This window comes from Acinonyx jubatus, chromosome B2 (genome assembly GCF_027475565.1).
Source record: "Acinonyx jubatus isolate Ajub_Pintada_27869175 chromosome B2, VMU_Ajub_asm_v1.0, whole genome shotgun sequence".
In the NCBI taxonomy this organism is placed as follows: domain Eukaryota; kingdom Metazoa; phylum Chordata; class Mammalia; order Carnivora; family Felidae; genus Acinonyx; species Acinonyx jubatus.
Window position 1 is genome coordinate 134,376,109 of NC_069385.1, and position 26,751 is coordinate 134,402,859.

Below are 26,751 nucleotides of genomic sequence, written 5' to 3' on the forward strand. Positions count from 1 at the left end.
TGGTTTCTCATGGCTGGAACTCTCCAGAACAGGGAGTTGCTTCCCTGCTTCTCTATCTGCTGACCGGGAGATAAACTGGTTGCTTAGCAACAGCCACATCCCACTGCCAGAGCAGAGGAGTTGGGTGTCCAGTGTGTGGCTGACATTCTAATCTCTGGCATGTGCCAGTCTTCTGTGTGGGTATCTCGAGATAGGGCAGGCGGGGGGGGGGGGGGGACACCCCCCACCCCCACCCCCAGGCACCTGCTCCCACAGGGCTCTGGTCCTAATAAACAGCAGATGATATCAGCAACCTAAAAGCGCGACTGCAAACTGTGACGTTCACGGAACTGTCTTTGGCCCCGTCCCCCACCAGCCAGAGTCAGCAGAAGCGTCGTTCGCCAAGCAGAACCCGCTCTCGGCAATCCGCTTGCCTGCCATGAGCTCTACTCCCCCAACACCCCTCGTTCTGCTGCTCTCCCTGGCGGGTTTCAAGAGGCAGCATTCCCCTCTACACACACCTCTGCTGTCAGTATATACGGGCATTGCACTGGGCGGCAGGGGTTGAGCCTTTACATGGACCTCTGTTTCCGTGGCCCAACTCTGCCGCCATCCATTTTCTCATCTGCAAAAGGAGGAGGCTGAGCCAAAGCAGATCTCTCAAAGGGCTTCTGATTCTTTTCATGCTTATTTATTTATTTTGAGAGAGAGAGAGAGAGAGAGAGAGAGAGAGAGCATGTGTGCGTGCATGAGTGGGGCAGGGGCAGAGAGCGAAGGAGAGAGAGAATCTCAAACGGGCTCTGAATTATCATCAAGGAGCCCAACGACACGGGACTCGAACTCACGAACCACGAAATCATGACCTGTGCTGAATCAAGAGTCAGACGCTTAACTGCGCCACCCAGGCGTCCCCCAAAGTGCTTCTAAGGAACACTGGTGCTCCTGGGTGTTTGTTGCCGGGCCATACACCAGAAGAGGACTCCAAGGCCGAGAAGTTTGGGAAGTGCTTGTTAAAAATGTTAAAATGGGGGCGCCTGGGTGGCTCAGTCGGTTGAGCGCCAACTTTGGCTCAGGTCACGATCTTGCGGTCCATGAGTTGGAGCCCCACATCGGGCCCCTGTGCTGACGGCTCAGAGCCCGGAGCCTGTTTCAGATTCTGTGTCTCCCTCTCTCTGACCCTCCCCCATTCATGCTCTGTCTCTCTCTGTCTCAAAAATAAATAAACGTTAAAAAAAAAATTTTTTTTTAATAAAAAATAAAAATGTGAAAATGTTTCAATTCTGTGTGCCCCCCTCATTCCCAGCCTCCATCCTATTCATCACAGGGCTAGGAAACATCAGACCCACCCACTAAGGAGCCAGTGACCGCTTAGCCTCATATGCTGGTGTGTGTTGGCTTCAATGTTTTTTGGGTTTTTTTAAGTTTATTTATTTTGGGCGATTCAGAGACGGTGTGAGTGAGGGAAGGACAGAGAGGGAGCGAGAGACAGAGAATCCCAAGCAGGCTCTGTGCTGCCAGCTGCAGTGCCCAACGTGGGACTTGATCCCATGAACCAAGAGTCGAAACCAAGAGTCAGATGCTCAACCGACTGAGGCACCCTGGTGCCTCTTGATGTTTTGTTTTTTTTTTTAAGCAATTTTAAGCACCCTGTCCCAAAGGCACACAATAAACTGAAGCTGCGAGCGCCCTCCCCATTAAAAAAAAAAAAAAGCTTCTCTAATATGGCACTTTTTTTGCACTATTAACATTTACATGAATCTCCAAGGAACCAACGGTGTGGAACGACCCCCAAACTATCTGACCATTCCCTTTTACAACAAAGCATGTTGGGGAGAAGAGGGACAGCCTGTGTTTGGACTAGATGTTCTATAGGGTCCCTCCAAGTATACTTGTCCCATGACGTATATTCTCCGTATACTGCCCTGCTCGCTAAACAGCCAATCTGTATTTATTTGGGGGTGTAGGAGCAGAGAGGAGATGACAGACTGGAGCTAAATCAGAGCTAACTATGGTCCCACCAGCTGGCCCTCCCGTAGCCTCAAGAGAGGATAGTGCTTGTAGCTGTTCTCATAGGTACAATTCATGGAAGTGTGGGGAGGTGAAAGCATAAAAAAACACGTTGGGAAGCAAATGCCACCCACCCTCTCTCGCATACACACACCTTGAGGTTGAATGAGTAGAAAAGAGGGAAGTACATGTGTGGAAAACTGCTCAGAACAAAATCCGAGCAATTAGACATGTAAACAGCTCACTGCAAAATTCAAGTAGAGGTGCTTTGGCCAAATGCTGATATGCGATCACCTGTCTAAAGGTCCACAATCAATGCGTGTCTTTAAAAATATCTAACACCCCTTTCCAATCCATCTTACTACTAAAATCTTTTCCAAATGTTGATACAGAGTGTGTGTGTGTGTGTGTGTGTGTGTGTGTGTGTGTGTGTGTGGGTGCACACACACAGATACATACACACCTTCCCGTTTAGAAAGGTAATCTATCACTGCCCATCGTATGGCATTTGAGACTTTCCCTGCCTCGGCCATGCCGTGTCTCTTCAGTTTCTCAACATTCCTGCTGCTAAGTCCTCAAGTTCAAGCAGGTTCAGCCTCTCACCATGCACTTTCCTCCCTCAAACCTTTTCTCCTTCCACTGCAACCTCTGTTCTGGCCACCCCCATCCATGCTCCACCTGAAGTCTTATTTCAGTGCAGGGTTTGAACCCGCGAACCATGAAATCGTGATCTGAGCCAATATTAAGAGTTGGACGCTTAACTGACTCAGTCACCCAGGCATCCTCAAGTATTCCTTTTTAATAATGCCAAGCAATGTTTGAGTTTCAAAAACCTTTTCTTAAAAGCTTATTTATTTATTTTGTGAGAAAGAGAGAGCATGAGCAGGGAGGGGAGGCAGAGAGAGAGGGAGAGAATCGTAAGCAGGCTCCATGCTGTCAGCTCAGAGAGCAACACAGGGCTCGATCTCACAAACCAGGAGATCATGACCTGAGCTGAAATCAAGAGTAGGACACAACTGACTGAGCCATCCAGGCGCCCCTCCAAAAATTCTTTTAGAAGTTGCTCAAAACAACTTTGTTTTTGGTGGGGGGGGGGGGTCATTACTTAATAAATTTGGACTCTACAAACAGCACATTATTTTCTTTCCCCAATTTCTTAAAGAAATAACTTACAGGTTGCTAGCTAACTAGCTAATAAAAAAAAAAAAAAAACACGTAGCCTGTTTTTAGAAGATCTGTCATTCAATGCTACCTCTCTCGTGACTTTAAATTTTGTATTTCACACAGAAAATGAGAAAGATAGGGGCGCCTGGGTGGTTCAGTTGGTTAAGCGTCCAACTTTGTTAAATTTTTTTTTCAACGTTTATTTATTTTGGGACAGAGAGAGACAGAGCATGAACGGGGGAGGGGCAGAGAGAGAGGGAGACACAGAATCGGAAACAGGCTCCAGGCTCTGAGCCATCAGCCCAGAGCCTGACGCGGGGCTCGAACTCCCGGACCGCGAGATCGTGACCTGGCTGAAGTCGTTAAGCGTCCAACTTTGGCTCAAGTCAGGATTTCACGGTTCATGAGTCAGAGCCCCGCATCGGGCTCCATGCTGGCAACGCAGAGCCTGCTTGGGATCCTCTCTCTCTATCTCAAAATAAATAAAACTTTAAAAAACATTTTTTTAAAAAACAAGAGGGGTGCCTGAGTGGCTCAGTCAGTTAAGCGTCGGACTTCAGCTCAGGTCACGATCTCACCGTCCGTGAGTTCGAGCCCCGCGTCGGGCTCTGTAATGACAGCTCAGAGCCTGGAGCCTGCTTCGGATTCTGGGTCTCCCTCTCTCTCTGCCCCTCCCCCACTCATGCTCTGTCTCTGTCTCTCTCAAAAATAAACAAATATTTAAAAAAATTTTTTTAATAAATAAATAAAGGAATATACTTTTGGGGCGCCTGCATGGCTCAGTCGGTTAAGCATCTGGCTTCAGTTCAGGTCATGATCTCGCGGTCCGTGAGTTCGAGCCCCATGTGGGGCTCTGTGCTGACAGCTCAGAGCCTGGAGCCTGCTTTGGATTCTGTGTCTCCCTCTCTCTCTGCCCCTCCCCTGCTCATGCTCGCTCACTCTCTCTCTCTGTCTCAAAAATAAACAAACATTGAACATTTTTTTAATAAAATAAAAAAAAAAGAAAGCTCTGCCTACAAAACATAGAAGTTAGAAAGGAGACTATGTAGAGCAGGAACCAAAGTACATTTGCTTGTATTTACGTCAAGCACCTCCGAAATAAAACACTGATAACCAGTGACACTGGCTCCCCCTGCACAGGAAATGGGTGGTTGGGGACAAGGGAGGCAGGGGGGCTTTTCAGTGCATCTGCCTTTGTACTCTGAATTTTAAACCAGATGACCACATTCGTAATTCAAAATAAACAGACAAAATTACAATGCTTATTCAAAAAGCGAAAAATAACCCTCACGACGTCCTTCACGTGGACGTGGGGGGCCTAAGTGTCAGGCGGGAGGGTCAGGACAGATGAAACAAGGCAGGGGCATCTCCTGCAGCACGACACCCCCGGCCTTTGGCACGACATTCTGCCAAAAGGCACTGGTTACACGATAATGAGCCTATAAATCACCCGATAAAACGCCTATCAGTGGCCTTGCCTCTGATAGAGGAATCTTGTTTTTCCTTTCTTATAATACAATAGATTCATGAACTATCCAGAAATGGCAGTGTTGCAGGCTGGCTGGCTTCCGAGCTGGACAGATGCCAGACCCATCCCTTGGTGACTGTGCAAACCCAGATAAGAGTTAACCGCTCAGGGCTGGAGCTTCCTCACCAGGCAAATGTGGACAGCGACATCCCGAGGAGCAACTAAAGATAACTGACGTAAAGTGACCAGCTGCCAGCGCTCACTTACAAATGGGAGATCAGGAGCCCAGAAACCACCACAGGGGGAGGCTTGATGAGTTCCCCGGTCTTTGCCCTTCCCCCAAAGAAACCGCCCTGGCATAAATACCGCTACCCCCAACCCCACTCGAGTCAGTTCCTGGCCACGAACAAGGAGATCTGGGGACCTTCCCTGGGGAGGTCCCACTGAGGCTTGCGTTATCCCGGCTCCAGGGGGCCCAGGGCAATTCCAGGTCCAGCTTGGGGTTCGTTCATTCTGGGGAGATCTGATCTTGGGAGGAAACATGGCAGCCACCGAGCCTGGGGTGAGTAGGGGCAGACAGAAAGGAGTGCAAGAATGTAATCCTAGTATTTCCCTACCTACTGCCTTTTCTAAACTTGCAGAAGGAGGCTCTAGAATTTGGGAGCCCAGGGAGCAGCATTTAGATGTGCAGTTAGTACTCATACTCACATAGTACATACAGGTATCCGGGAGGCTACACAACATGAAAACTAAGCTGAGGAACAGAGTCAGTCCCACTTCCATGGAGCTCACCAGAAATTCTCCAAGGGATCATAGGCATGATTTATTGAGCACCTACTGTTTGCCAGGCATGGTGCTAGACGCTTTATCTTCATTTTCCCTGCAAAGTTAGATTACTGTGTCCTTTTTACAGATGAGGAAAACAAGGCTAGTATATTCAACCTGCGAGAGGTCATAGTGCCAACCACCGGGTGAGGCTTTGAACTCAGGTCTGAGCGCCCACCTGCTTTCAAAGGCACCTCTCAAAGCGAGTGCCACACTGAGGGTCTGAGAGCTGGACCAGCAGCAGTCACCCACAGGACAGGCAGCCTTTCCCAGGAGCTCGTGCCGAAGATTCCGGGTCCCCTGGTGTGGGAGGCTGAATGTCAACATCCTAATCCCCAGAATCCGTGAATGTTCCCTCATACGATGGCAAGAGGGACTTTGCAGATGTGATTGAGTTAAGGATCTTGAAATGGGGAGATTATCCTGGATTATCCAAGCCAGTCTGATGTCATCACAGGGTCCTCACAAGAAGGACGCAGGAGATTCGAATGAGTGGGAGGGGATGCAAGAGAGGTTGGAGTGATGTGACAAACAGTCACCAGGGAATACAAGCAAGGCAGCTTCTAGAAGCTGGAAAGGTAAGTGGATTCTCCCCTGAAGCTTCCAGAAGGAACACAGGCCTGTCAGCACCTTGAATTCAGGCTTCTCACTTCCAGAACTGCTCAGAGAATAAGTCTGTGTTGCCTTAAGCCACCAAGTCTGTGATAATTTGTTTCAGCAGCCATAAGAAACTCACAATGCAGAAGATGCTTCCTGTCAGAGGGAGGGATATTTACAGCCAGGGAGATGCACAGGCTCTTGGGTGGCAGTGACCACAGTATGCAGTGACTCACGGAGGACCCACGCCTTATGAGCCACGGAGAGGCTCAGCTGGAAACAGGTGCTCATGGAAGGACCAAGGCACTCGTGATTGTCACTTCCGGAGCCCACGGCAGTGACTGGGGACCTTGGGCCCCACAGAGGCCAGACTACAAAGGGAAAGGGATGCCAGCCTTCAGGCCCCTCCCTCTCCACCTGAGGACAGCCACCTGCTGTGAGAATTTATCCGCACCTTCACTGCATAGCTTCTCACTTTTGCTGTCACTCCCAGACCCTGTATCATCTCAGGGGCAGGTGCTGACATATCCCAAAAGGGTGGGAGCCAGCGCTATATCATGAGACCCAGAGGTGGACCACAGGGGAGACCTGGGGACCCTGTGACCAGCTGGCAGGGCAAACATTCGCCTGCAGCTACTTCCATGGTAGAAGCCAGCACAAGGGCCACCTGGGTGGCTCGGTCAGTTAAGTATCCGACTTCAGCTCAGGTCATGATCTCACGATCTCATGGTTTAGGAGTTCGAGCCCTGCATGAGTTCAAGCCTCACCTCAGGCTACCTGCCATCAGCACAGAGCCTGCTTCACGTCAGATCCTCTGTCTCTGTCTCTCTCTGCCCCTCCCTTGCTCATGCTCTCTCTCAAAAATAAACAAACAGTATACAAAAAAAAAAAAAAAAGCAGCAGCCAACACAAAACAAAAGAGCTGTGGGGAACAGGGAATATACGTGGCCAAATACCAACTCAGTCATACGAGTTAAGAAAAGACAGTGGTGTTGTCTCCTGGCCCGTATGGCATCTCCCTGAAGTGTCCTTTGACTTGATTGGGGGGGGGGGGGGGGGGACAAACATTTTCATATTAATCATATTTTACATTAAAATGAACACAGACATGGGGCACCTGGGTGGCTCAGTTGGTTAAGCGTCTGACATCGGCTCAGGTCACGATCTCAAAGTTCGTGGGTTCGAGCCCCGCGTCGGGCTCTGTACTGATGGCTCAGAGCCTGAAGCCTGCTTCGGATTCTGTGTCTCCCTCTCTCTCTGCCCCTCCCCCATTCATGCTCTGTCTCTCTCTGTCTAAAAAGTAAACATTAAAAAAACATTAAAAAAAAATGAACACAGACATATCTGGAACTGAACACAAAGTCTGCATGAACTTTTAAAAGAAGAGATTTCCTACTACAGACCATGTCCCTAGATACTTCCTCTGTCTCCCAAAGTAAGCATTCCCTTTTCGTTGTCCTTAACAAACGTGTCAGAAGAAAGTCCGCGAAGCCTGGTTTAGGGAAAAGTGCCAAACACTGGATCCTTCCCAACTGTGTCTGACTCCTGGGGTGGCCAGCAGTTAGCTGTATCGTGTAAGTTACAGAATATATGTTATATATTGTTAATATATATGTTCACATATAGTTACATAATATATACTATATAACATGTGTAATATATAACATATAATATGTAATTCATATACTATATGTTATATAGTATTATGTTATATAATGTTATATAACAATACCTATACACATACATGTATTTTACACGTATACATGTTAGGTCAGTCATGTCTCTAGGCCTGTTTCTTCATCTGTACAACAGAAATAAGAACTCATACTAGTTTTGACTAACGGACTTCCCTGCACTCAGAAAGGAAGTAATTCAGGATCCCAAAGCCTGGAGGCAGAACACGGCCCTACTGGGCAATGAACCGCCAGCTCAGGATGCCGGCTCTTCAATGGCAACTTGTCTACCCCACCAGTCAGGGCTCAGGCCAGCCGGTGGCCGTCATCAAGCACAGTGCCCCAGAACGGGAACCAGAGAGGGGCATTCTGGGGCTCAGGGTCGTTTTGGGAAGCCTCTCTGTTGACGAAGATGCCACAGACACCAGTCAGCTCTGCTCGTTCTCTCCTGGTTCTCCCAGCGGAAAGCGTGAGCTACTTAACGGTAATGCTGGGCGCTCAAAACAGACAGCTGGACAAACGCTTCGGACAACGGGCATTATTTTTAATAACGTGAAACACGTATCTACCCTAGAGCCCAGAAATTCCACTCCTAGAAACGTAACTGAAGGGAAATGAAAACCTATGTCTACACAGAAGACCTGAATGTGAATGTTCTCAGCGACTTTTTTTTTTTATATACAGTTAGCTCCAAACTGGAGACAACGCAATGTCCCTGAGCAGCTGAGTGGATAAACAAATTATGCTACACCCCCAAAATAGGCTATTCGACAATAAAAAGAAACAAACCAATCAGACATGCAACAATACGGAGAGATCTCAAAAAATATTACCCTGAGTGAAAGAAGCCATATGCAAAGGGGTACATCCTATGTGATTCTAGTTATAGGCAACCATAAAACAGACGAAAGCAAGCTATCGTGACAGAAAGCACATCGGCAGGTGCCTGGGCTGGGAGGGTGGAGTAGGGACCACAAGGTCACACGGGAAACCTTTTGGAATCGTGGGAATGTTTTATATTTTCAGACTGGGGTGGTGTTAAGTAGATAGATATATTTATTAAAGCTCATCCACTATACAATGAAAACGAGTGCATTTTGTTACATGTAAACGACACCTCAATAAATAGAAAAAATTGAGAGACAGAAGGGGGAGTAGGGTGGTGGAGAGAAGAGATGGAGGGAGAGAGGGAGGGGGAAAAGGGAGGGGAAAGGGAGGGGAGAGGGAGGAGGGCGGGTGGGAGGGAAACAGGGAGACAGAAAGGTGTCTGATGTCTTCAATGGCACGTTCCATTTGGGGAAGGCCAACGCATCATTTTCCCTTCTCCTAAAATCCTTCCCACAGTTGTTCCCATGCTCGCTAAGAAACAGACTTTCATCCCAAAGGAAACCGTGGCAACACTGATTTCTTTGTTTTTTAAAGGAGGGTAGAAGACCTCCAGCCTTCGGACACATTAAAGACAGCAAAGACTTCATGGAAGGCGACGCCCCAGAGAGGACACCGTACAAACTATGACACTGAAACAGACACAATGCCTGGGCCGACATTCGACTAGCACACAACACTCACAGTGGAGGTAGGAAAAAAAAAAAAAATTAAACACGGATTTATCAGTCCGCAAGTAGTTGTTGGCCTGAGATTCCCAAGTATCTCCTCATCACCCAGGATCCCTCCCCCGCTCCTCACGGTCCAGCAGTTTGGTGGCTTGGCAGCTACCAGACCAAGACCCTACTCTTAGCTCCACGGTGGCTTTTGTATGGTAGGTTGGTGCCCGGCCATACTGGATGGGGAAATATTTCGAAAGCCCTCCTCCGCCTGAACAATATAAATTACGAATAATCGGCAAGCATATGGTGATCAAAAGAACATGCATTTTGTCAGAATGGAGTCGTGTCAGTGGAAAAAACCCACAGAAGTGGGATGTTTTTAGTCATATGCCATGTAACACACTTCGGGGATTTTTCCACTTGGAAGCGCTTTGACCCGAATTGCAGACTTGTATCTTGCTTCCAGACCAACATTTTAAATGAAGGGAAGGGGAGGGATCTCGGAAGAACAGAAAGAAAACCACGTCTGGGGACTGGAGGCCAAGGATGAGATGTGGGAGCATGAGAGGCCCTCAGAGAGAAACAGAGCCCCCCTCTTCTGCGGGGCCAAGGGAATCCAGCTCTCCACCCTATTAAATAAAGTGAGATGAGAGAGAGCCCTGTTTGTCAGTCCTTATAACAATTAGTCATTGATGCTCAAGTATTGGGGACGCGGACAGACAACAATGGTGTTCTGTCCAATATCTTCAGCAAGGATTAATTCTCCTTAACAGGTGTCTGGAGAGCCAACCCCAGCATCGTGCACTTGTGCAGACCAGCGGTCGTGCTGCTGAAGAAAATAATTTCAGGTTTCAAATTTCTTTATGTGAAAGAGGGAACCGTTTAATGAGGATTGTCTGCCTACAGAGGTTAGCCTCGAATGAGGTTAGAGACTCACTGTGCCTTAATAATATAAATTTGAATCTTCGGGGCATAAAAATAAAAGGGGGGGAAAGAAGGCTGTTAGAAAATAAAGGAGAGCTGGCCGTTATGACTTCAGGTACAAGGGGAAGACTTGGTTGGACCCTGATTTGAGAAAGCTAACCGTGAGATGACATTCTACAATCAAAGAAACCTGAATGTGAACTGTGTGGTAGGTAAAAGCAGGGAATTTTGTTAATGGTTATGGGTCCCAGGGTGACTTGGTGGCTATTTAGAAAGGCAAGAAAGAAAGCAAAGGGAGGAAGGAAGGAAAGAGAAAGGAAGAAGGAAAGAAAGAAAAAAGGAAAGAAAGAAATCAACAGATGTTACGTTAGGTATTTACAGGTGGAATGTCAGTACTCTGGATGGTCTGACACTGTTTGAAATTTCACAGAAACATTAACAATCTGAAAACGGAAGTAGGAAAACAGTTCATTTAGAACAAGGCCGAGAAGGATGAAGTGCTTCGAAATAAACTTAAGAAGTAAACTTGCACTCTGAAAACTAAGCAACACTGTTGAAAGAAATTAGCAAAGATATAAGTAATGGAAGGACTTCCTGGGTCCTTGCGACAGAAGGCTTCATATTGTTAAGATGGAATGCTGTCCAAATTGATCTACGGATTCAATATAATTTTGACCGAAATCCCAGCTACCTGTTTTGTAGAGATTGGCCAGCTGATCCTAAAATTCATATGGTAAGGCACCCAGAACAGTAAAAACAATCTTAATAATTTATTTTTTTATCTTAGAGAGAGAGCGTGTGTGAGCAGAGGAGGGGTAGAGGAAGACAGAGAGAGAATCTCCATGCCATGCGTGGAGCCTGACATGGGCTCTATCCCACAACCCTAGGATCATGACCTGAGCCTAAATGAAGAGTCAGACGCTCAACTGACTGAGCCACCCAGGCTCCCTGAACAGTAGAAACATTCTTCAACAAGAACAAAGCTGGAAGACTTGTAATTCACGATTTCAAACTTACTACAAGGCTATAGTAATCAAGATGCTGTGGTAATGGCATAACCATGGGCAAATCGATCAACGGCATAGAACTGGGAATTCAGAAATAAACCTGCACATGTATGGTTAATTGATTCTCAACAGGGGTGCTTAAGGCCATTCAATGGGGAAAGAATAGTTTTTCAAGTAATCCTGAGACCAACATATATCCACATGCAAAGAAGCTGGGTGTTTAGCTTGTACCCTATGCACAAATTAACTCGAAATGGATCAAAGACCTAAACGTAGGAGCTAAAAATATAAAACTTCCAGAAGGAAACACAGGAGTCAAACCTTGAGACCTTGCAATAGCAGATTTTGACAGTAGCATCTGAAATACGTGGGCTTGAACCTCATTTCTGCCATTTTCTTGCTGTGGCCAAGTGGGTGGCCTGATTTCCCTGAGCCTCAAAGGGAACAAAGATACGATCATCATCACGGCGCTGTTAGAAGAACTATACCAGGCACCGCTCTCCTGAAAGCTCCCAGAATATGAACTCAACGCCAGCTAACTGTTGGGCACGTTCTCAGTACAAGAACACGTAAGCTACAGAGTGAAGCTATAAGTGGACTTGGGTGCCAGGGTTAAAATCATGTCATTTCAAGATTTAAAAAAAGAACTTCCAATTTACAAAGCTCGGTTTGAATTGTCTGCAAGAGGTCGTTTTCAGGAGATCTGTAGCACAGAGCAGCTTTCAAGTTTTAAAGGCCCCAAGGGACACTTGGGTGGCTCAGTCGGTTAAGCGTCTGACTTCGGCTCAGGTCCTGATCTCACGGTTTTGTGAGTTCGAGCCCCACGTCGGGCTCTGTGCTGACAGCTCAGAGCCTGGAGCCTGCTTCAGATTCTGGGTCTCCCTCTCTCTCTCTGCTCCTGCCCCGCTCACACACTGTCTCTATCTCTCTCTCAAAAATAAATTAACATTTAAGAAAAAAATTTTAAAGGTCCCAAGAGTGGCACGCAGGAATCCTCTGGGTTGAATTCCACCTGAAGACGTTGCTTGTGGAGCACCCGGTGTTTTAAAAATTTTTAAATGTAGATGCTTTTACATGGGTTACTTCACCTCAGTGAACCACACGCTCCACCATTCCCTATCATCTAACCTCGAGCCCACCCCACTTATTTGTATCATTACCTGGTTCCTGAAGGGGATTACATCTCTCAACTCTGTGTCAAACACTAGCACATCTCTGTTAGCTAACCAACCTTCTTCCTACAAAGTGTGAAGAGCCTCTCTTCTTTTAAAAGTCTTTTTATTTTTATTTAATTTAATTTTATTTATTTATTTTTAAAGTCTTTTTTTTAATTAAAAAAATTCTTTTAAGAGAGAGTGCATGAGAGCGTGTGCACACAGGGGAGGGGCAGAGGCAAAGGGAGAGAGAGAATATCAAGCAGGATCCACACCCAACACAGAGCCCAACAGAGGGCTTGATCCCAAGACCCTGAGATCTTGACCTGAGCCGAAATCAAGAGTCGGACGTCCAACTGACTGAGTCGCCCAGGTGCCCCTGAATATGTGTTTAGATATCTTTACTAATGTAAAATATGAAGTTCTAAACTAGTTGAAAGGATAACATAGACCAGCGCTGCCCCAGTAGAAATGTGACAAGAAATGCGAGCCACATGTGCGATTTTGAAGTTTCTAGCAGCCACATGAAAAATGTAAAAAGAAACAATGGATTTTGATAACACCTTTTGTAGTCTACTGCATCCAGCATATTATCAGCATGTAATCAGTATAAAAGTTTGAGATGCTTTACCGTCTTCCCACCTACATCTTTGAAATCTGGCGTGTGTTTTATACTTACTTACATCTCAGTTTGGAATGGCTACATTTCAAGGGCTCAATAGCTCCATGTAGCCCCTGGGCTCCTGAACTGGCCAGAGAGATACAACCAACAATAAATCATGCAGTATAAGACCTTAAGGGGAGGAGGGTCTTCTGCAGGAAGAGAATATCTACGTTGGAAAGTACTGAAGTGGCAGATTCTGGGGCTTTGGTGGTCCTGGTGGCAGCCATGGTCACGTCGACGCTTACGACGAGTGAAACTGAGACCACGTTATTCCAGGGCAGAGGGGAGGGGAGGATATCCAGGGCTTCTATCTCTGCTGTTGTTTCCACTTCTATCCTTTGTATTCCATGCGTGCTGGGGGTGAGGTAGGGCAGGTTGAAAAAGAAGTAAACAGAACGGAATAGAGGGTGGGGTTGGTAGACCACCGTCCCTAATATTTATCGCTGCCTCAAGTCCTGGCCCCAACTCATCAATGGTTCTCAAGGTCCCCAGGCCAGGGAGTTGCCGGTGCGGGGATTTTTCCTGCCCTTCCTGACTTCGCCTCTCCAGCTTCTGAGGCAGCCTTCTCGAGCTCCCAAGAACAGGCCTTCTGCTCCTGCTATTCAAGGAATATTATGTTCTCCCAACTGTGATATTTTGGGCCTTTTTGGCAGGAGGTGGGATGGGCAGGGGTGGAAAAAACTCACGAATGTTCTCTGAACAAGGAACCAGTAAAGCACAGACATCTGGCTCCAGGATTTTGCTGGCTCCAGGGATGTCACCGTAAACCCACTAACACTAATTGCTTTCACGTCTGCTCCCATTTCTAGTGGAAATAAAATGCCTCTCTGGCTAATGGAAAATGAAACACCCAATCGCTGTTTGTTTACCATGTTACATAACAGCTCCCTGTACCTCCAGTCCTGCCCCCAGCCCTCATCCTGAAACCCTCTGAAGGATCTCTTGTCCAAGACCATAAGGGCTCCACACATAAAGGGGAACAAGGCTCAGAAAGGATACCTGCATTCCTGCTAGGGCCCTAGAACCCCTTAATCCTAGACTAAATGGATGAGAGGGGAAGGAAGAAAGAAGAGAGACAGAAAAGGGAAGGAATGCTACTTTTTTTCCCAATGCGTATTTATTTAGTTTTTATTGTTTTTTAATGTTTTTAATTTATTATTATTTATTTTTTTATGTTTTTATTTTATTTTTGAGAGAGAGAGAGAGAGAGAGAGAAAGAGACAGAGCATGAGTGGGGAAGGGGCAGAGAGAGAGGGAGACACAGAATCCGAAGCAGGCACCGGGCTCTGAGCTGTCAGCACAGGGCCCGATGTGGAGCTTGAACCCACAAACCGCGGGATCATGACCTGAGCTGAAGTCAGACACTTAACCAACTGAGCCACCCAGATGCCCCAATCCTACTTGTTTTCAATTCATGCTTCCATGAATATTTTGGGTCTCCTTACTAGACCTAAATACAAAGATCTGAACCTCAATTTCTGAATTCAGTTTGACTGCCAAAGAAAAGAAAATATAGGTCCAGCTGAAACTGGGATTTAGGGAAATGGCTCTCCACCCACTGGGTCTAATACAGCTGTCCTTTAAAATGATTTACTGTTGTAAGTCACTGGACAGCCTTCTTTGACAGTCCTGTTCCAGCTTGGTTGACTGTGTTTACCCATTAATTACATAACGTGGTAATGAGTACTTTATCTATCTCCCACTGACCACTGGCAGGACTGCATCTTAAGTATCACTTTATGTCCAGTGCCTAGTGGCAAATCATAAGAGTAGTGGAGGCCCTGAGCTGTCCCTCCCCACCCCCAAGGATTGCAGTAACAGAACCATTTGTTGTTAGCTCTGCACGCGGTGGGCAAGAATAAAACTACATTTCCCAGTATCCTTTGCTGTTAAGTGTAGCCATATGACTAGGTCCCAGCCAATAGGGTATGAGTAGAAGTGTGATGTGTAGATTTCCCACGGTGCCATTCAACATTTCCCACCTTGCTGTGTGGATCCCGCGTTAGGCCACGTTGGCGAGGACAACACCTTAGGGATAGCAGAGAAACAAGACAGAGACCCCTGGATCCTGGATAACATGGAGCTGCCAGATGGCTTTCAGAGGGACTGTCATGTGGGGCAGAAATAATTATTTCGGATCCGGGTTACAGTAGCTGAAATTGTATGCTGAGGACTTATTTGTTGAAGAGGAGAAAGGAGAACACCCATACGAGAAATAATAATTCCACTGTGATGGTTATTTTGTAGGTCAACCTGAATGCACCACAGAGTACCCAGACATCTACTGAAACATTACTCTGGGTGGATCTGGGAGAGTGCTTCTGGATGAGATCAACATCTGAATTGGTAGACTGAGTAAAGCAGATAGTGCTCCCTGGTGGGGGTGGGCCTCATATAATCAGTTGAAGACCTGAATTAAAAACAAAAGGACTAAGTCTTTCCCTGTCTTTGGACTGGAACTGAAATATTGGCTCTTTTTTGGGTCTCAAACATGCCAGCTTTGGACTAGAACTCACACCACTGGCTCTCCTGGTCCCCAGGCTTTCCCAATTGGGCTGGAACTATGCCATTCGCTCTGCTGGGTTTCTACCCTGCTGACTGCAGATCTTGGAACTTCTCAGCCTCCATAACCATGTGACCCAATTCTTTTCTTCCTGGAAACCATGGGTCCGGCTAAGAGCTAATGGTTCTGCTCCTAGAGAGGAAGACAAGAACTGATTAGGGGGAGGGGAAGGACAGCCAGGAGTCTGTGCTATACCTGTAATTCACCAGGACCCGTGCTAGTGCTAGAGATGATGATGTGTAATAAGATGCAGGCTTGCCCACGGCCAGTGGGAGAGAGACAAGGGATTGTGTAATTACACCATCTGCGATATCTCCCACTCTTTCTCTCTCTCTCTTTCTCTGCCCCCTCTCTATCTCTATCTCTCCTATTGGCTCTGGCTCTGTTTCTCTGGAGAACCTTGACTAATACACCTACGATTTGGCTTTCATTGTGGAGAGCCAGCATCCGGCTGATGAACAACCTCACATGCCCACCCGCTCTCTGTGCTCCCGGGCTGCAAAGTGCCGTCTTCCTCATCACCTCCTTTTGCTGTACGCTGTCTCCTCCTCCATGGCTGGATACAGAGCAGGACCTCTTGATCAGATCAACTTAGACACTTGGGATAAAGATCACATGAAAAACAAAGCCCTCTGTCATGTCCCTTGGGAATGCCTTTGAACCATTCGGTTACGACGGCTGAAAAAATCATCCAAGACGGCCAAGTCCAAAGGGCTTATCTTGGAATCAAAACCTTCTTCGACGCACAGACTGGGTTTTGTATAAACACCTTCTGCGAAGCTATGAAGTTCTATGTAGCAAACTTTAGGGGAAATTAAGATGAGATGGGGCTCGGGGGAGCAGCTATTACAACAGGGTTTATTTAGTCAGATGGTTTTTCCTGAGTCACTCCATCTCATCAGGAGAGAAATGCAAACACAAACCCTCTGTCTAACGTCGACAGTGAGGAAATAAATAGGGCGACTCCAGCCCCAACCGCCTCCCCCCTCACATGCGCCCAACAGACTCGCCAAGATTGCCCAACCAAAGAGCGACAGTTGGACAGTTTGCAGAGTATCTCTTCCTGGGTCACCTCCCGAAGGATGGGAACGCTTGGCTTTGCTCCCAGGAAAACCGCCATCTGGCAAAGGTATGTGAGAAATGCGCCCTTCCCTACCGACCACTGCAGAAGAGAGTGGCCAAGAGCCCTTCAAAGTGGCGTTTGTCCCCCATGTGGAGAGTGTTTATGAACCGACACATTCTCTCTCTAGCTCCGGAAACAGCCGCCTGATCAGAACACAATTGAACGCGACCTTGGGCCCAGCTGTGGTAGGCAGAGGTTAATTTCCTTTCCCGCTCAGGGCAGGACCCAGTTCCAATTGTCTCGCTTTGCCTAATTAAATTTTCTGCACAATGTAGCAAGTACCTTATCTTGGACAGTGAGGCAAAAGCTCCCCCCTCGTTCCTCCCTGCGGTTTAAAGTGGAAGTTTGATAAAGGGCACATTTTGCCTTAAACAAACAAACACAAAGCAGCATTAATGGTGAGGAGAAAGTGCTTTTTCTACTGGTGGCTGTTATTCTGGTAAAAATTTATACTCGCCTATGAAGACCTCCCCACCTCCCCCACCGCCACATGACCTGGCAAGGAGGAAAGATAAAGCAGCCGTGTAAGGGAGCTCAGGTGAACGACTTAGGACCCGAAAGAAAGTAGGCCAGTGGGTTGAAATAAAATCCAGCCACGAGCAAACAAGAGGTTTAATAAACAGGAGACAATCTGCTGTCAGCACAGTCCCCGGGCCCTCTGCCCCTCAACGCTTTCCTGGCCAGCGGTACCCCCCACACTCACCTGGCTGAGACAGCTCTGGAAAGGGAACAGAGGGGCTGATACATTTGCTCCCTTACATATTCATTTATTTTGGAATGACTTTATGGCTCTTGGAAGAAAGGATCCATGTTCCTTTCTTTTCTTTTTTTTTTTTTTTAATTAAGAAACGCAGAAAAATCTGAAAAGGGAAATGAAACTTGAAATCCCACCACCTGTCAAGAATCGATCAGGAAGTTAGGTGACTGTACCCCAGTCATCTCTTGACACACACACACACGGGGAGGAAGACGGGAGCACACCCCGCACTATCTTTAATAAAGAGGATTTCGTCATTTAAAAGTCAACAGACAGAAAAGAAGCGGAATGAAGCAGCATCTGCTGACTTTCCGAGATAATACAGATTTCCAGCCTGGCAGGATGCTGAAGGCGGGGCGAACGTCCAAGGCCAACTGAGGTAAGGGATATCAGAAAGGCAGATAACACAGGGATATAAAGCCCCAAACCCTAAGTGATTTGATGGTGTTCTCCTTGGCACTCTGGAGAGATGCCTTCAGCTGAGATAAGAGAACTCTGTTCTGGGAGCCCAGGGCCCGGGCTCTCACAGTGAGGCTGGCTCACCCCGTGTCCGGATAGATTTTCTGGCCTCTGAAGAAGGGAACTTCGGGGCACCTGAGTGGCTCAGTCGGTTGAGCCTCCGACTTTGCCTCAGGTCATGATCTCACAGCTTGTGAGTTCGAGCCCCGCGTCAGGCTCTGGGCTGACCGCTCGGAGCCCGGAGCCTGCTTCGGATTCTGTGTCTCCCTCTCTCTCTGCCCCTGACCCACTCACATTCTGTCTCTGTCTCTCTCAAAAATAAATAAACGTTAAAAAAAAGTTAAAAAAAAAAAAAAGGGGGAACATCTACCTAGCACCCGGTGAATCCAGAAGGCAACAGTGAAGTGTGGGAAGAAGGATGGGAGTCGCCTAACATGCTGGCAGGAGAAAAGTGGGAACCAATTGGGAAGCTCAGAATTAGTGTCAGGGGAGTCCCTGGACAGGCCAATGGAGGTCTGGGCACTTGGGATCAAAGAAGAGAAAGAAGGAAGAAGGAGAGCATAGGAGAAAGAACCAAAGCCTTACCTACCCCAAACGCCACTCCCACCCTCTGCCTCAGGAAACTAAGGCCAAGTAATTATTCACACAGCAGAGCAGTTTAACTGCCAGGAGACAGTGGGCAATGCTTTCAAACTGACCGGGACCTCCTACATCACAGCCCGCGGAAGCCTTGAGCTCTCCCACAGGAAGAGCCCAGGGCCCTACAAGCAGCTGAGTGTGTCTGCAGTCCTGTAAGCTTGCTGTCACTGTCTCACAGCACTGGTGGAAGGAAGGAAGGAAGGAAGGAAGGAAGGAAGGAAGGAAGGAAGGAAGGAAGGAAGGGAGGAAGGAAAGAAGGAAGGAAGGAGGAAGGAAGGAAGGAAGGAAGGAAGGAAGGAAGGAAGGAAGGAAGGAAAGGAAAGGAAAGGAAAGGAAGGGAGGAGAGGAGGGAGGGAGGGAGGGAGGGAGGAGGGAGGGAAGGAAGGAAGGAAGGAAGAAGGGAGGGAGGGAGGGAGGGAGGGAAGGAGGGAAGGGAGGGAGGGAGGAAGGGAGGAAGGAAGGAAGGAAAGGGGAGGGGAGGGGAGGAAGGGAAGGAGGGAAGGAGGGAAGGAAGGAAGGGAGGAAGGGAAGGAGGGAGGGAGGGAGGAAGGGAGGAAGGAGGGAGGGAGGGAGGGAAGGAAGGAAGGAAGAAAGGAGGGAGGAAGGGAGAGAAGGAAGGAAGAAGGGAGGGAGGGAGGGAGGGAGGAAGGAAGAAAGGAAAGGGGAGGGGAGGGGAGGGGAGGAAGGAAGGAAGGAAGGAGGGAAGGAATGGAGGAGAGGAGAGGAGAGGAGGGAGGGAGGGAGGGAGGGAAGGAAGGAAGGAAGGAAGGAAGGAAGGAAGGAAGGAAGGGAGGGAGGGAGGGAGGGAGGAAGGGAGGGAGGAAGGGAGGGAAGGAAGGAAGAAGGGAGGGAGGGAGGGAGGAAGGAAGAAAGGAAAGGGGAGGGGAGGGGAGGGGAGGGAAGGAAGGAAGGAAGGAAGGAAGGAAGGAAGGAAGGAAGGAAGGAAGGAAGGAAGGAAGGAAGGAAGGAGGAATGGAGGAGAGGAGAGGAGAGGAGAGGAGGGAGGGAGGGAGGGAGGGAGGGAGGGAGGGAAGGAAGGAAGGGAAGGAAGGGAGGGAGGGAGGGAGGGAGGGAGGGAGGAAGGAAGGAAGGAAGGAAGGAAGGAAGGAAGGAAGGGAAGGAAGGGAAGGAAGGAAGGGAAGGAAGGGAAGGAAGGAGGGAAGGAAGGGAAGGAAGGGAGGAAGGGAGGGAAGGGAGGGAAGGGAGGGAAGGGAAGGAAGGGAGGAAGGGAGGAAGGGAGGAAGGGAGGGAAGGAAGGGAAGGAAGGGAAGGAAGGGAAGGAAGGGAAGGAAGGGAAGGAAGGGAAGGGAGGAAGGGAGGAAGGGAGGAAGGGAGAGAAGGGAGGGAAGGGAGGGAAAGAAGGGAAGGAAGGGAGGAAGGAAGGGAAGGAAGGGAAGGAAGGGAGGAAGGGAGGAAGGGAGGAAGGGAGGAAGGGAGGAAGGGAGGGAAGGGAGGGAAGGGAGGGAAGGAAGGGAAGGAAGGGAAGGAAGGGAAGGAAGGGAGGAAGGGAGGAAGGGAGGGAAGGAAGGAAGGAAGGAAGGAAGGGAGGAAGGGAGGGAGGGAAGGGAGGGAAGGAAGGGAAGGAAGGGAAGGAAGGAAGGAAGGGAAGGAAGGGAATGAAGGGAAGGAGGGAGGGAGGGAGGGAGGGAGGGAGGGAAGGAGGGAGGGAGGGAGGGAGGGAAGGAGGGAAGGAGGGAGGGAGGGAAGGAGAGGAGGGAGGGAGGGAGGGAGGGAGGGAGGAAGGGAGGAAGGGAAGGAGGGAGGGAAGGAGGGAGGGAAGGAGGGAGGGAGGGAGGGAGGAAGGGAGGAAGGGGCCAGCAGAAGGAAGGCTCCAGGCAAAGTCAGACCTTGGATTGGAGAAAACAGCTGTGAAAACAGCAGGCTCCAGCCCTGACCGGATCAAACCCAGGGCTGTAGGGCCTGCCTCCTCTATTACCCAGCGAGGACCCACACAGACATCAGCTGGCCGTCCGCATGCGGTCGTGACTCGCGGCCTGCTCACACGCAATGACAGAGTGTCGCCTGGACGATCTCCTTCCCACAGGGGAAGGCCCGTTGTCGCAGACTGTGAGGGGCACTAGGCATGAGCATAAAAGAGTACCCCGGTATCTCCTTCTCTTTGATGAGCTGGGACTAGGCCTTTCCCCAACCTATCCGGTGACATCACTTCCAGTGAGAAAAGTAGGGGAGGCTTTTGCCTCTGCGTGGACTCTGAACACGGCTTCGGAGTCAGGCTGACGAGTCTCAGTGTTCTAGCTGTTGGAGTCAAAGTCTTTCCATTCCCTGTGCCTCTGTTTCCTTGTCCGTGAGATGAGGGAAATACCAATCGCCACCTTAGAGCTGCTGCAGAGGACATGGTGCTCACAAAGTGTCAAAAGCCATTCCAATAGAGAGTAAGGCCACCCTGACCATTACCATCAGTGCCCAAGTGTTATGGGCTACATCGTATCCCCCAAAATTCATGTTTTGTGTTGCTAAGCCCAGGACCTCAGAATGTGACCATATTTGGAGATAAGGTCTTTATATATATATTTTTTTATGTTTATTATTTTTGAGAGAGATAGCATGAGTGGGGGAGGGGCAGAGAGAGAGAGGGAGACGGAGAATCCAAAGCGGGCTCTGAGCTGTCAGCACAGAGCCCGACATGGGGCTCGAACTTATGAACCGTGAGATCATGACCTGAGCCGAAGTCGGACACTCAACCGACTGAGCCACCCAGGCGCCCCTGGAGAGAAGTTTCTTTTAAAAAAAATTTTTTTTAACGTTTTATTTATTTTTGAGACAGAGAGAGACAGAGCATGAACGGGGGAGGGACAGAGAGAGAGGGAGACACACAATTGGAAGCAGGCTCCAGGCTCTGAGCCATCAGCCCAGAGCCCGACGCGGGGCTCGAACCCCACGGACCGCGAGATCGTGACCCGAGCTGAAGTCGGACGCTTAACCGACTGAGCCACCCAGGCGCCCCGAGAAGGTTCTTTTAAAGAGGTAATTAAGGTAAAGGAAGTCATTGGGGCCCTAACCCACTATGACTGGTGTCCTTGTAAGAGAGAGAGATTAGGACACAGACACACTCGGAGGGAAGACCCCGGGAGGGCACAGGGAGAACCTGGCCATTTACAAGCCAAGAAGGGAGAAGCCTCAGGAGAAACCAGCCCTGCCGACACCCTGACCTTGGACTTCCAGCCTCCAGAGCCGTGAGCGCACGAACTCTGCTGTTTAAGCACCACCCCCGGTCTGCGGTCTCTCGTGACGGCCGCCCACACAGACTGATACACGCCAAGGTTGTCCGTTATTCTCAGCAGAGCTGATGCCCACCCAGCAGGCACCAGTGTCGAAGCGGGGCCAGCGTCACATATGAGTGGGGATATCACCTCTAAAATATTTCAAGTGCTTTCAGCATCCGCCCCTCCACACACTCGTTGGTCTTGGATGGTGAGGGAATCAGCCTGGGCTGCAGAAATCAGCAAGAACATGTCTGCTTCCTGCCCGCCTCCCCCCGCCCCCCCCCTTCCCTCTTGCCTTCCCCTCCTGAGCTCGCACAGCTCGGTGCCACCAGCCCCCTCCTTCCTCTGAGGCATGTGCCTGGTGACAACGTGCTCTTCTGCAGGGGGGCTCCTCTGAGCAGAGCCGTTGCTAGGCCCTCACCTGAGAAGCCCCACGGGGACGCTGTCTGAGGACTAGGCCAGGGTTGCCACGACAACAAGCATGCTCGCTCTTTGCTGGGCCCCCCGTTCGGTCTTTCCAGCAGTGGCAGCGGCATCCAGTGAGCACACAAGAAGCCCAGAGAGATGTCACCTGTGAAAGAAGTTGTGTCAGAGCACCAGGTGGGCCTACGCCCTTGGCTCTGTCATGGAGGTAGCCTTTCCCGACATGTTCCCCTGGAATGTCTGCACCCAACACTAAGTGACACTTTGATGTGACATTCTTTTTTTTATTTAGAATTTTTTTAACGTTTATTTATTTTTGAGAGAGAGAGAGAGAGAGCGCGCACGAGCAGGGGAGGGGCAGAGAGCGAGGGCGACCCAGAATCCGAAGCGGGCTCCAGGCTCTGAGCTGTCAGCACCGAGCCCGACGCGGGGCTCGAACCCACGGACCGCGAGATCCAACGTGAGCCGAAGTCAGACGCTCAACCGACGGAGCCACCCAGGCGCCCCGTGACGTTCTCTTTTTTGTAAGCTTGCTGGCTGCACAACTCGGTGGAATATATTTGCCCATGGTGCCCTGGCCCCTTTCATGCCCTCTTGGGTAGCAGGAGGAAGGAATGCAAGGGACCTATCAGTCTTAAAAATGTGCCCGGGGACAGCCGCCAGAGGGTTAGGTCACCCACTCACCAGGGGCTGTTCAGCCTGGCACTGGCCTCCATTTTTGCCCCTGCCACCGAGGTATACGTGACAGGCAGTAAGTATGCATTCCTCATCCAAAGATAATCCACAACAGAGGTCGGATCCAAGAATAACCAATAAAACCCTTCCTAATGGAAGGTAACCACTGTGGCATCCCTCCGGAAGGGCAGGGTACTCCCAGATGGCTATAATTTAGCTCCTTTCCTCTCCTCATCTAAGGTGAGCCAAGGGTGAGGCAAGCTGAAAAGAATGCCTGAGCATTCTTTGACCAAAATAGGAGGGAGAAAAAAAAAAACAAAACAAATTGAAGCACGTACTGTCCCTTCCCTCCACGGCTGCACCAGCTACCTCTCCCCGGCTCGTCGGGCAGCCCGTGCTCCTTCTCAAACAAGCATGTGGGCTAATCGACCAACAGCCCCACAGCCCTGCCAAGCAAACCAGGTTCAACGTCAGAGCTCATTTGGTTCTGTCTTTTGAACAGATTCCTGAGAACAGCAGTCATCTCAGGAATTACACAGCACAAAACACCCAATATGGGGTGCCTGGGGGGCTCAGTCGGTTAAGCGTCCGACTTCGGCCCAGGTCACGATCTCAAGGTCCGTGAGTTTGGGCCCCGCATCAGGCTCTCTGCTCTCAGCACAGAGCCTGCTTTGGATCTTCTGTCCCCGTATCTCTGTGCCGCTCCCCACTCATGTTCTCTCTCTCTCTCAAAAAACAAACATTAAAAAAAATAACAAAATAAACCACTCAATATAAAGAGGCCAATATAAAACGCATAAGAACGCCATGTCCCTGACAACTCTCCCAAAAGTCTGGTTCTAAGAGTCTATAGATGATGTTCTCTTCTCCTTTACAGATAAAGGCTTTAATAACAGCCCAATGCAAGCTTCCTCCATCTCCAGAAGTCTGCTACGTACCAGGCAGGCTACTCTGTCCCCTAGTCAGGCTAAAGGGCATTAAACCACTTCCAAGTGCCCAATAACATGCCAAGTGCTGTGGGGAAACTGGAGAAAAACCAACCATGGGCCCTTTTCCTTAGCATCTTGCAATCTGGAGGGAAGAAAAGATGTGCATATTTGGAAATGACTCGAGATGGCAGTACGGTCCCGCTGGATGGAGTGCCAGATTGTGTGACGCAGATCTGTGAGTGCTAGAAGAATCCGGAGAGGGCCAGAGTCAGCCAGCCCCACTGCAAACCCAATCGACTGAACAAGACTGACTCAAGAGGCCAAGAGATGAGCTGTTTGCCTTAAATAGAAAGCTCACAGTGATCACGGCTCACTCGGGCGGGGCACGCTGCCTAGCTTGGGGCTGAAGCAAGCAGGTCTGGGAGTCGCTCTATGTGGGTTCAGTTCCTGGCCCCCGCCCCCCACTCGCTGGATGTGTAGCCCTGGGTCCCTCACATGACCTCTGGGTGCCTACACGGCTCCATCTGTAAAATGGAGACCAACAAAGAGTGCTGACATCATTGGGCTGCCGTGGAAACGTTTCAGCACAGTGCATAGTAATACGCTTCATAAATGTTAGCTGTTATTATCATGGGCCTGAACATCTAAAGGGGTTAACAGCAGGCATCAGGATAGTCAGTCGAAGTCAAAAGACACATCACGTAAGTAGAACATAATTTTAAACAAGATTTTCTTGGGTGGGGGTCGGGGAGGCCCTAGATTCCCAGGAATATGGCGTCAGTCAAATATGGCGTCAGTCAGAAGAGGCTGGTACTCAAAGTAAAGGCTGTCGTAACCCCAGCTGATGCAGCGGCCAGAAACAGAACTGGCCTGCTGTTCCTGCTGCTGGTGATCAACGGCCACAGCGCCCAAGCAGGGAGGAGAGGTCTGCACTGAAGAGAAAGCGTGTCAGGGATGATGTCCCACAACACCCAGTGGCAGGGAAGGAGGAGGCTCTCTGCTGGAAGGACTCCCTCTTCCCCCTGCACTGCCTACCTTCAGATCCCTCCCCAGCACTGTTGGCCTCTTTGGTGAGCACGCTTAAAACATGCGTCGGCAGCTAGACCCGAATGACCAGCTCTTCTCATGTCCTGGTTAAAGTTGGTCCCCTCCCCTCTTGAACAGACAGGTCTCCTCATGGGACAGTTCTAGAACATGCTGGACTACAAAACACACGGCCAGCCAGTTTGCCCTGCCCTTCCAACCCATCGACCCCTTCAACACCGACATTCCCTCCGAGAGGGGGGAGTTGTCCTTATGGAAACAGAAGCGGAATCTCTGAGTCACCCCACCTCTTCCACCCACCTAGCCTTGGCCACTCAAGCTCCGAGCACAAAACCTAGTTCTCAGGAGGTGGATGCCACTGGGCAGGCAGCTGCCAACCTCGATGCCTTCCCACCCCTCATCTTTCCTTAGGGCGAGGCACCTGTCCGCGTCCTGGATCCGATGGGGGCTTGGCCTAACCTCCACACAGCATCAGGTAACAGCCCAGAGCCTCTGTGGTTCTGGATTCAATAGCCAGACAAGCTGACCCACTGAATGGCTCACTTTCTCATCACACGAATATCTGCTCCGAGCTGTGGAAGTGGCTACTTGACACGAAGAACACAAAGCACGCACTTGAGGGCTCCGCACATGCTGGCCATTCGCCTACCTGATTGTTAGCATCATAATCTGTGTGGTTATCATGACCCGCATCCAGGTGTCTATTCATTCATTCAACAGACACGGACTGTGTTTCTCTAGCACCAACCACGCGCCAGGCACTCGTAAAAGACAGACGTGGTCCTCAGCCCTCATGGAATTTAGGGTCTACAGGCAGGGGCTGGGGCTGTTGGCCCTGGTAGGCCCTTGATTTTTATCCGAAGGGGAGTCTCAGAACAGTTTTAATCAGGAAACGGTAGCTCCTATAGATGCATCACGCTTCTCGGGTTATCCACAATCAACATTTTATATCTATCCTCTATCGACCACTCACCATATGGCGGGCTCTGCACTAAGAATTCTACCTGCGTTATCCAGCCGTGGCTACCCGCAATGGGAGCTGGGCTGACGGCGGTGGGGACAAAGACAAGTGGTCAGATTCAAGAAGGACATGCTGGTAGAATGAAGGGGGCCCAGGGAAGAAACCAGCACAGACCCTGCCCCTGGCTTCTCAAACCTCCCCATTACCCTCGTCGTCATCCCAGGTCACGATTGTCATCCACGCCAGGAACCAGATTAAATCAACTTGTCAACGTCCTTATAAAGCACCTACCATACACACTGCGCTTTGAAAGACAACGAGTTCCCTAACAAGCCCGTGCTAGGTTTCTCCGAGCCCTAGAGTATTCCAGTAATCCGTGCTTGGGTGCTCCGCCTTTACCTACTTTCAAAAGCTGAGTTAGAAATAGGTTCCAAAAGAACCCGACAACTGCTGAATGGTCCCACTGATTTAAGTCAGCTCCTAGAGCAAAAGCGGAGAATTAGACCACAGACTACTAAGTACCAGTACTGTTTACTGACCCAGCAGTGCTGCTACGAGAGACGGGCATCACCTAGCACGGAGGGCTTTTTATTGGATCATGCAGCCTGTCACACACAAAGACCCACAACAATGTCAGGCTCAAAGCAGCAACCAAGCCCTGAGCCTGGGGACAGTGTCTCATAAACACGGCAGGGAAAGCGTTGCTAGAATATGGGTTCTTTCAGCCACAGCATGAGTTTCTCCATCACTTGCCACATCATCACTGAAACAATAACGCAGGCCTGCACTGGGACCTGCTGGGAAACCAGTAAGTCGAAAGAGCTGAATCCACCCCTCCGTGTAGAGCACACTCTCGTGTCAGTAAGAACATTCCAGAAACATGTCAGTACATTCCAGAACATGTCAGTAAGAACATTCCAGAAAACATGGGCTGCTTTCATCAAT

The 26,751-nt window shown here is 49.5% G+C and overlaps 1 protein-coding gene across 9 annotated transcripts in view; it reads right to left on the reverse strand.

Moving 5' to 3' along the window:
• Positions 1 to 26,751, reverse strand: part of GFOD1 (glucose-fructose oxidoreductase domain containing 1) — a 114,435-nt gene that overhangs the window by 22,134 nt on the left and 65,550 nt on the right. For 2 of the 9 annotated variants that reach the window (XM_015071377.3, XM_053223171.1), the window contains exon 2: positions 22,196 to 22,345. The exons of 6 other annotated variants lie outside the window; for them this stretch is intronic. In XM_015071377.3, coding sequence (XP_014926863.1) covers positions 22,196 to 22,345 — 150 coding nt within the window. Of the gene's footprint in view, positions 1 to 22,195; positions 22,346 to 22,881; positions 23,274 to 26,751 lie in introns of those variants that run through there. One more of the 9 variants, XM_053223172.1, reaches the window with a different exon arrangement.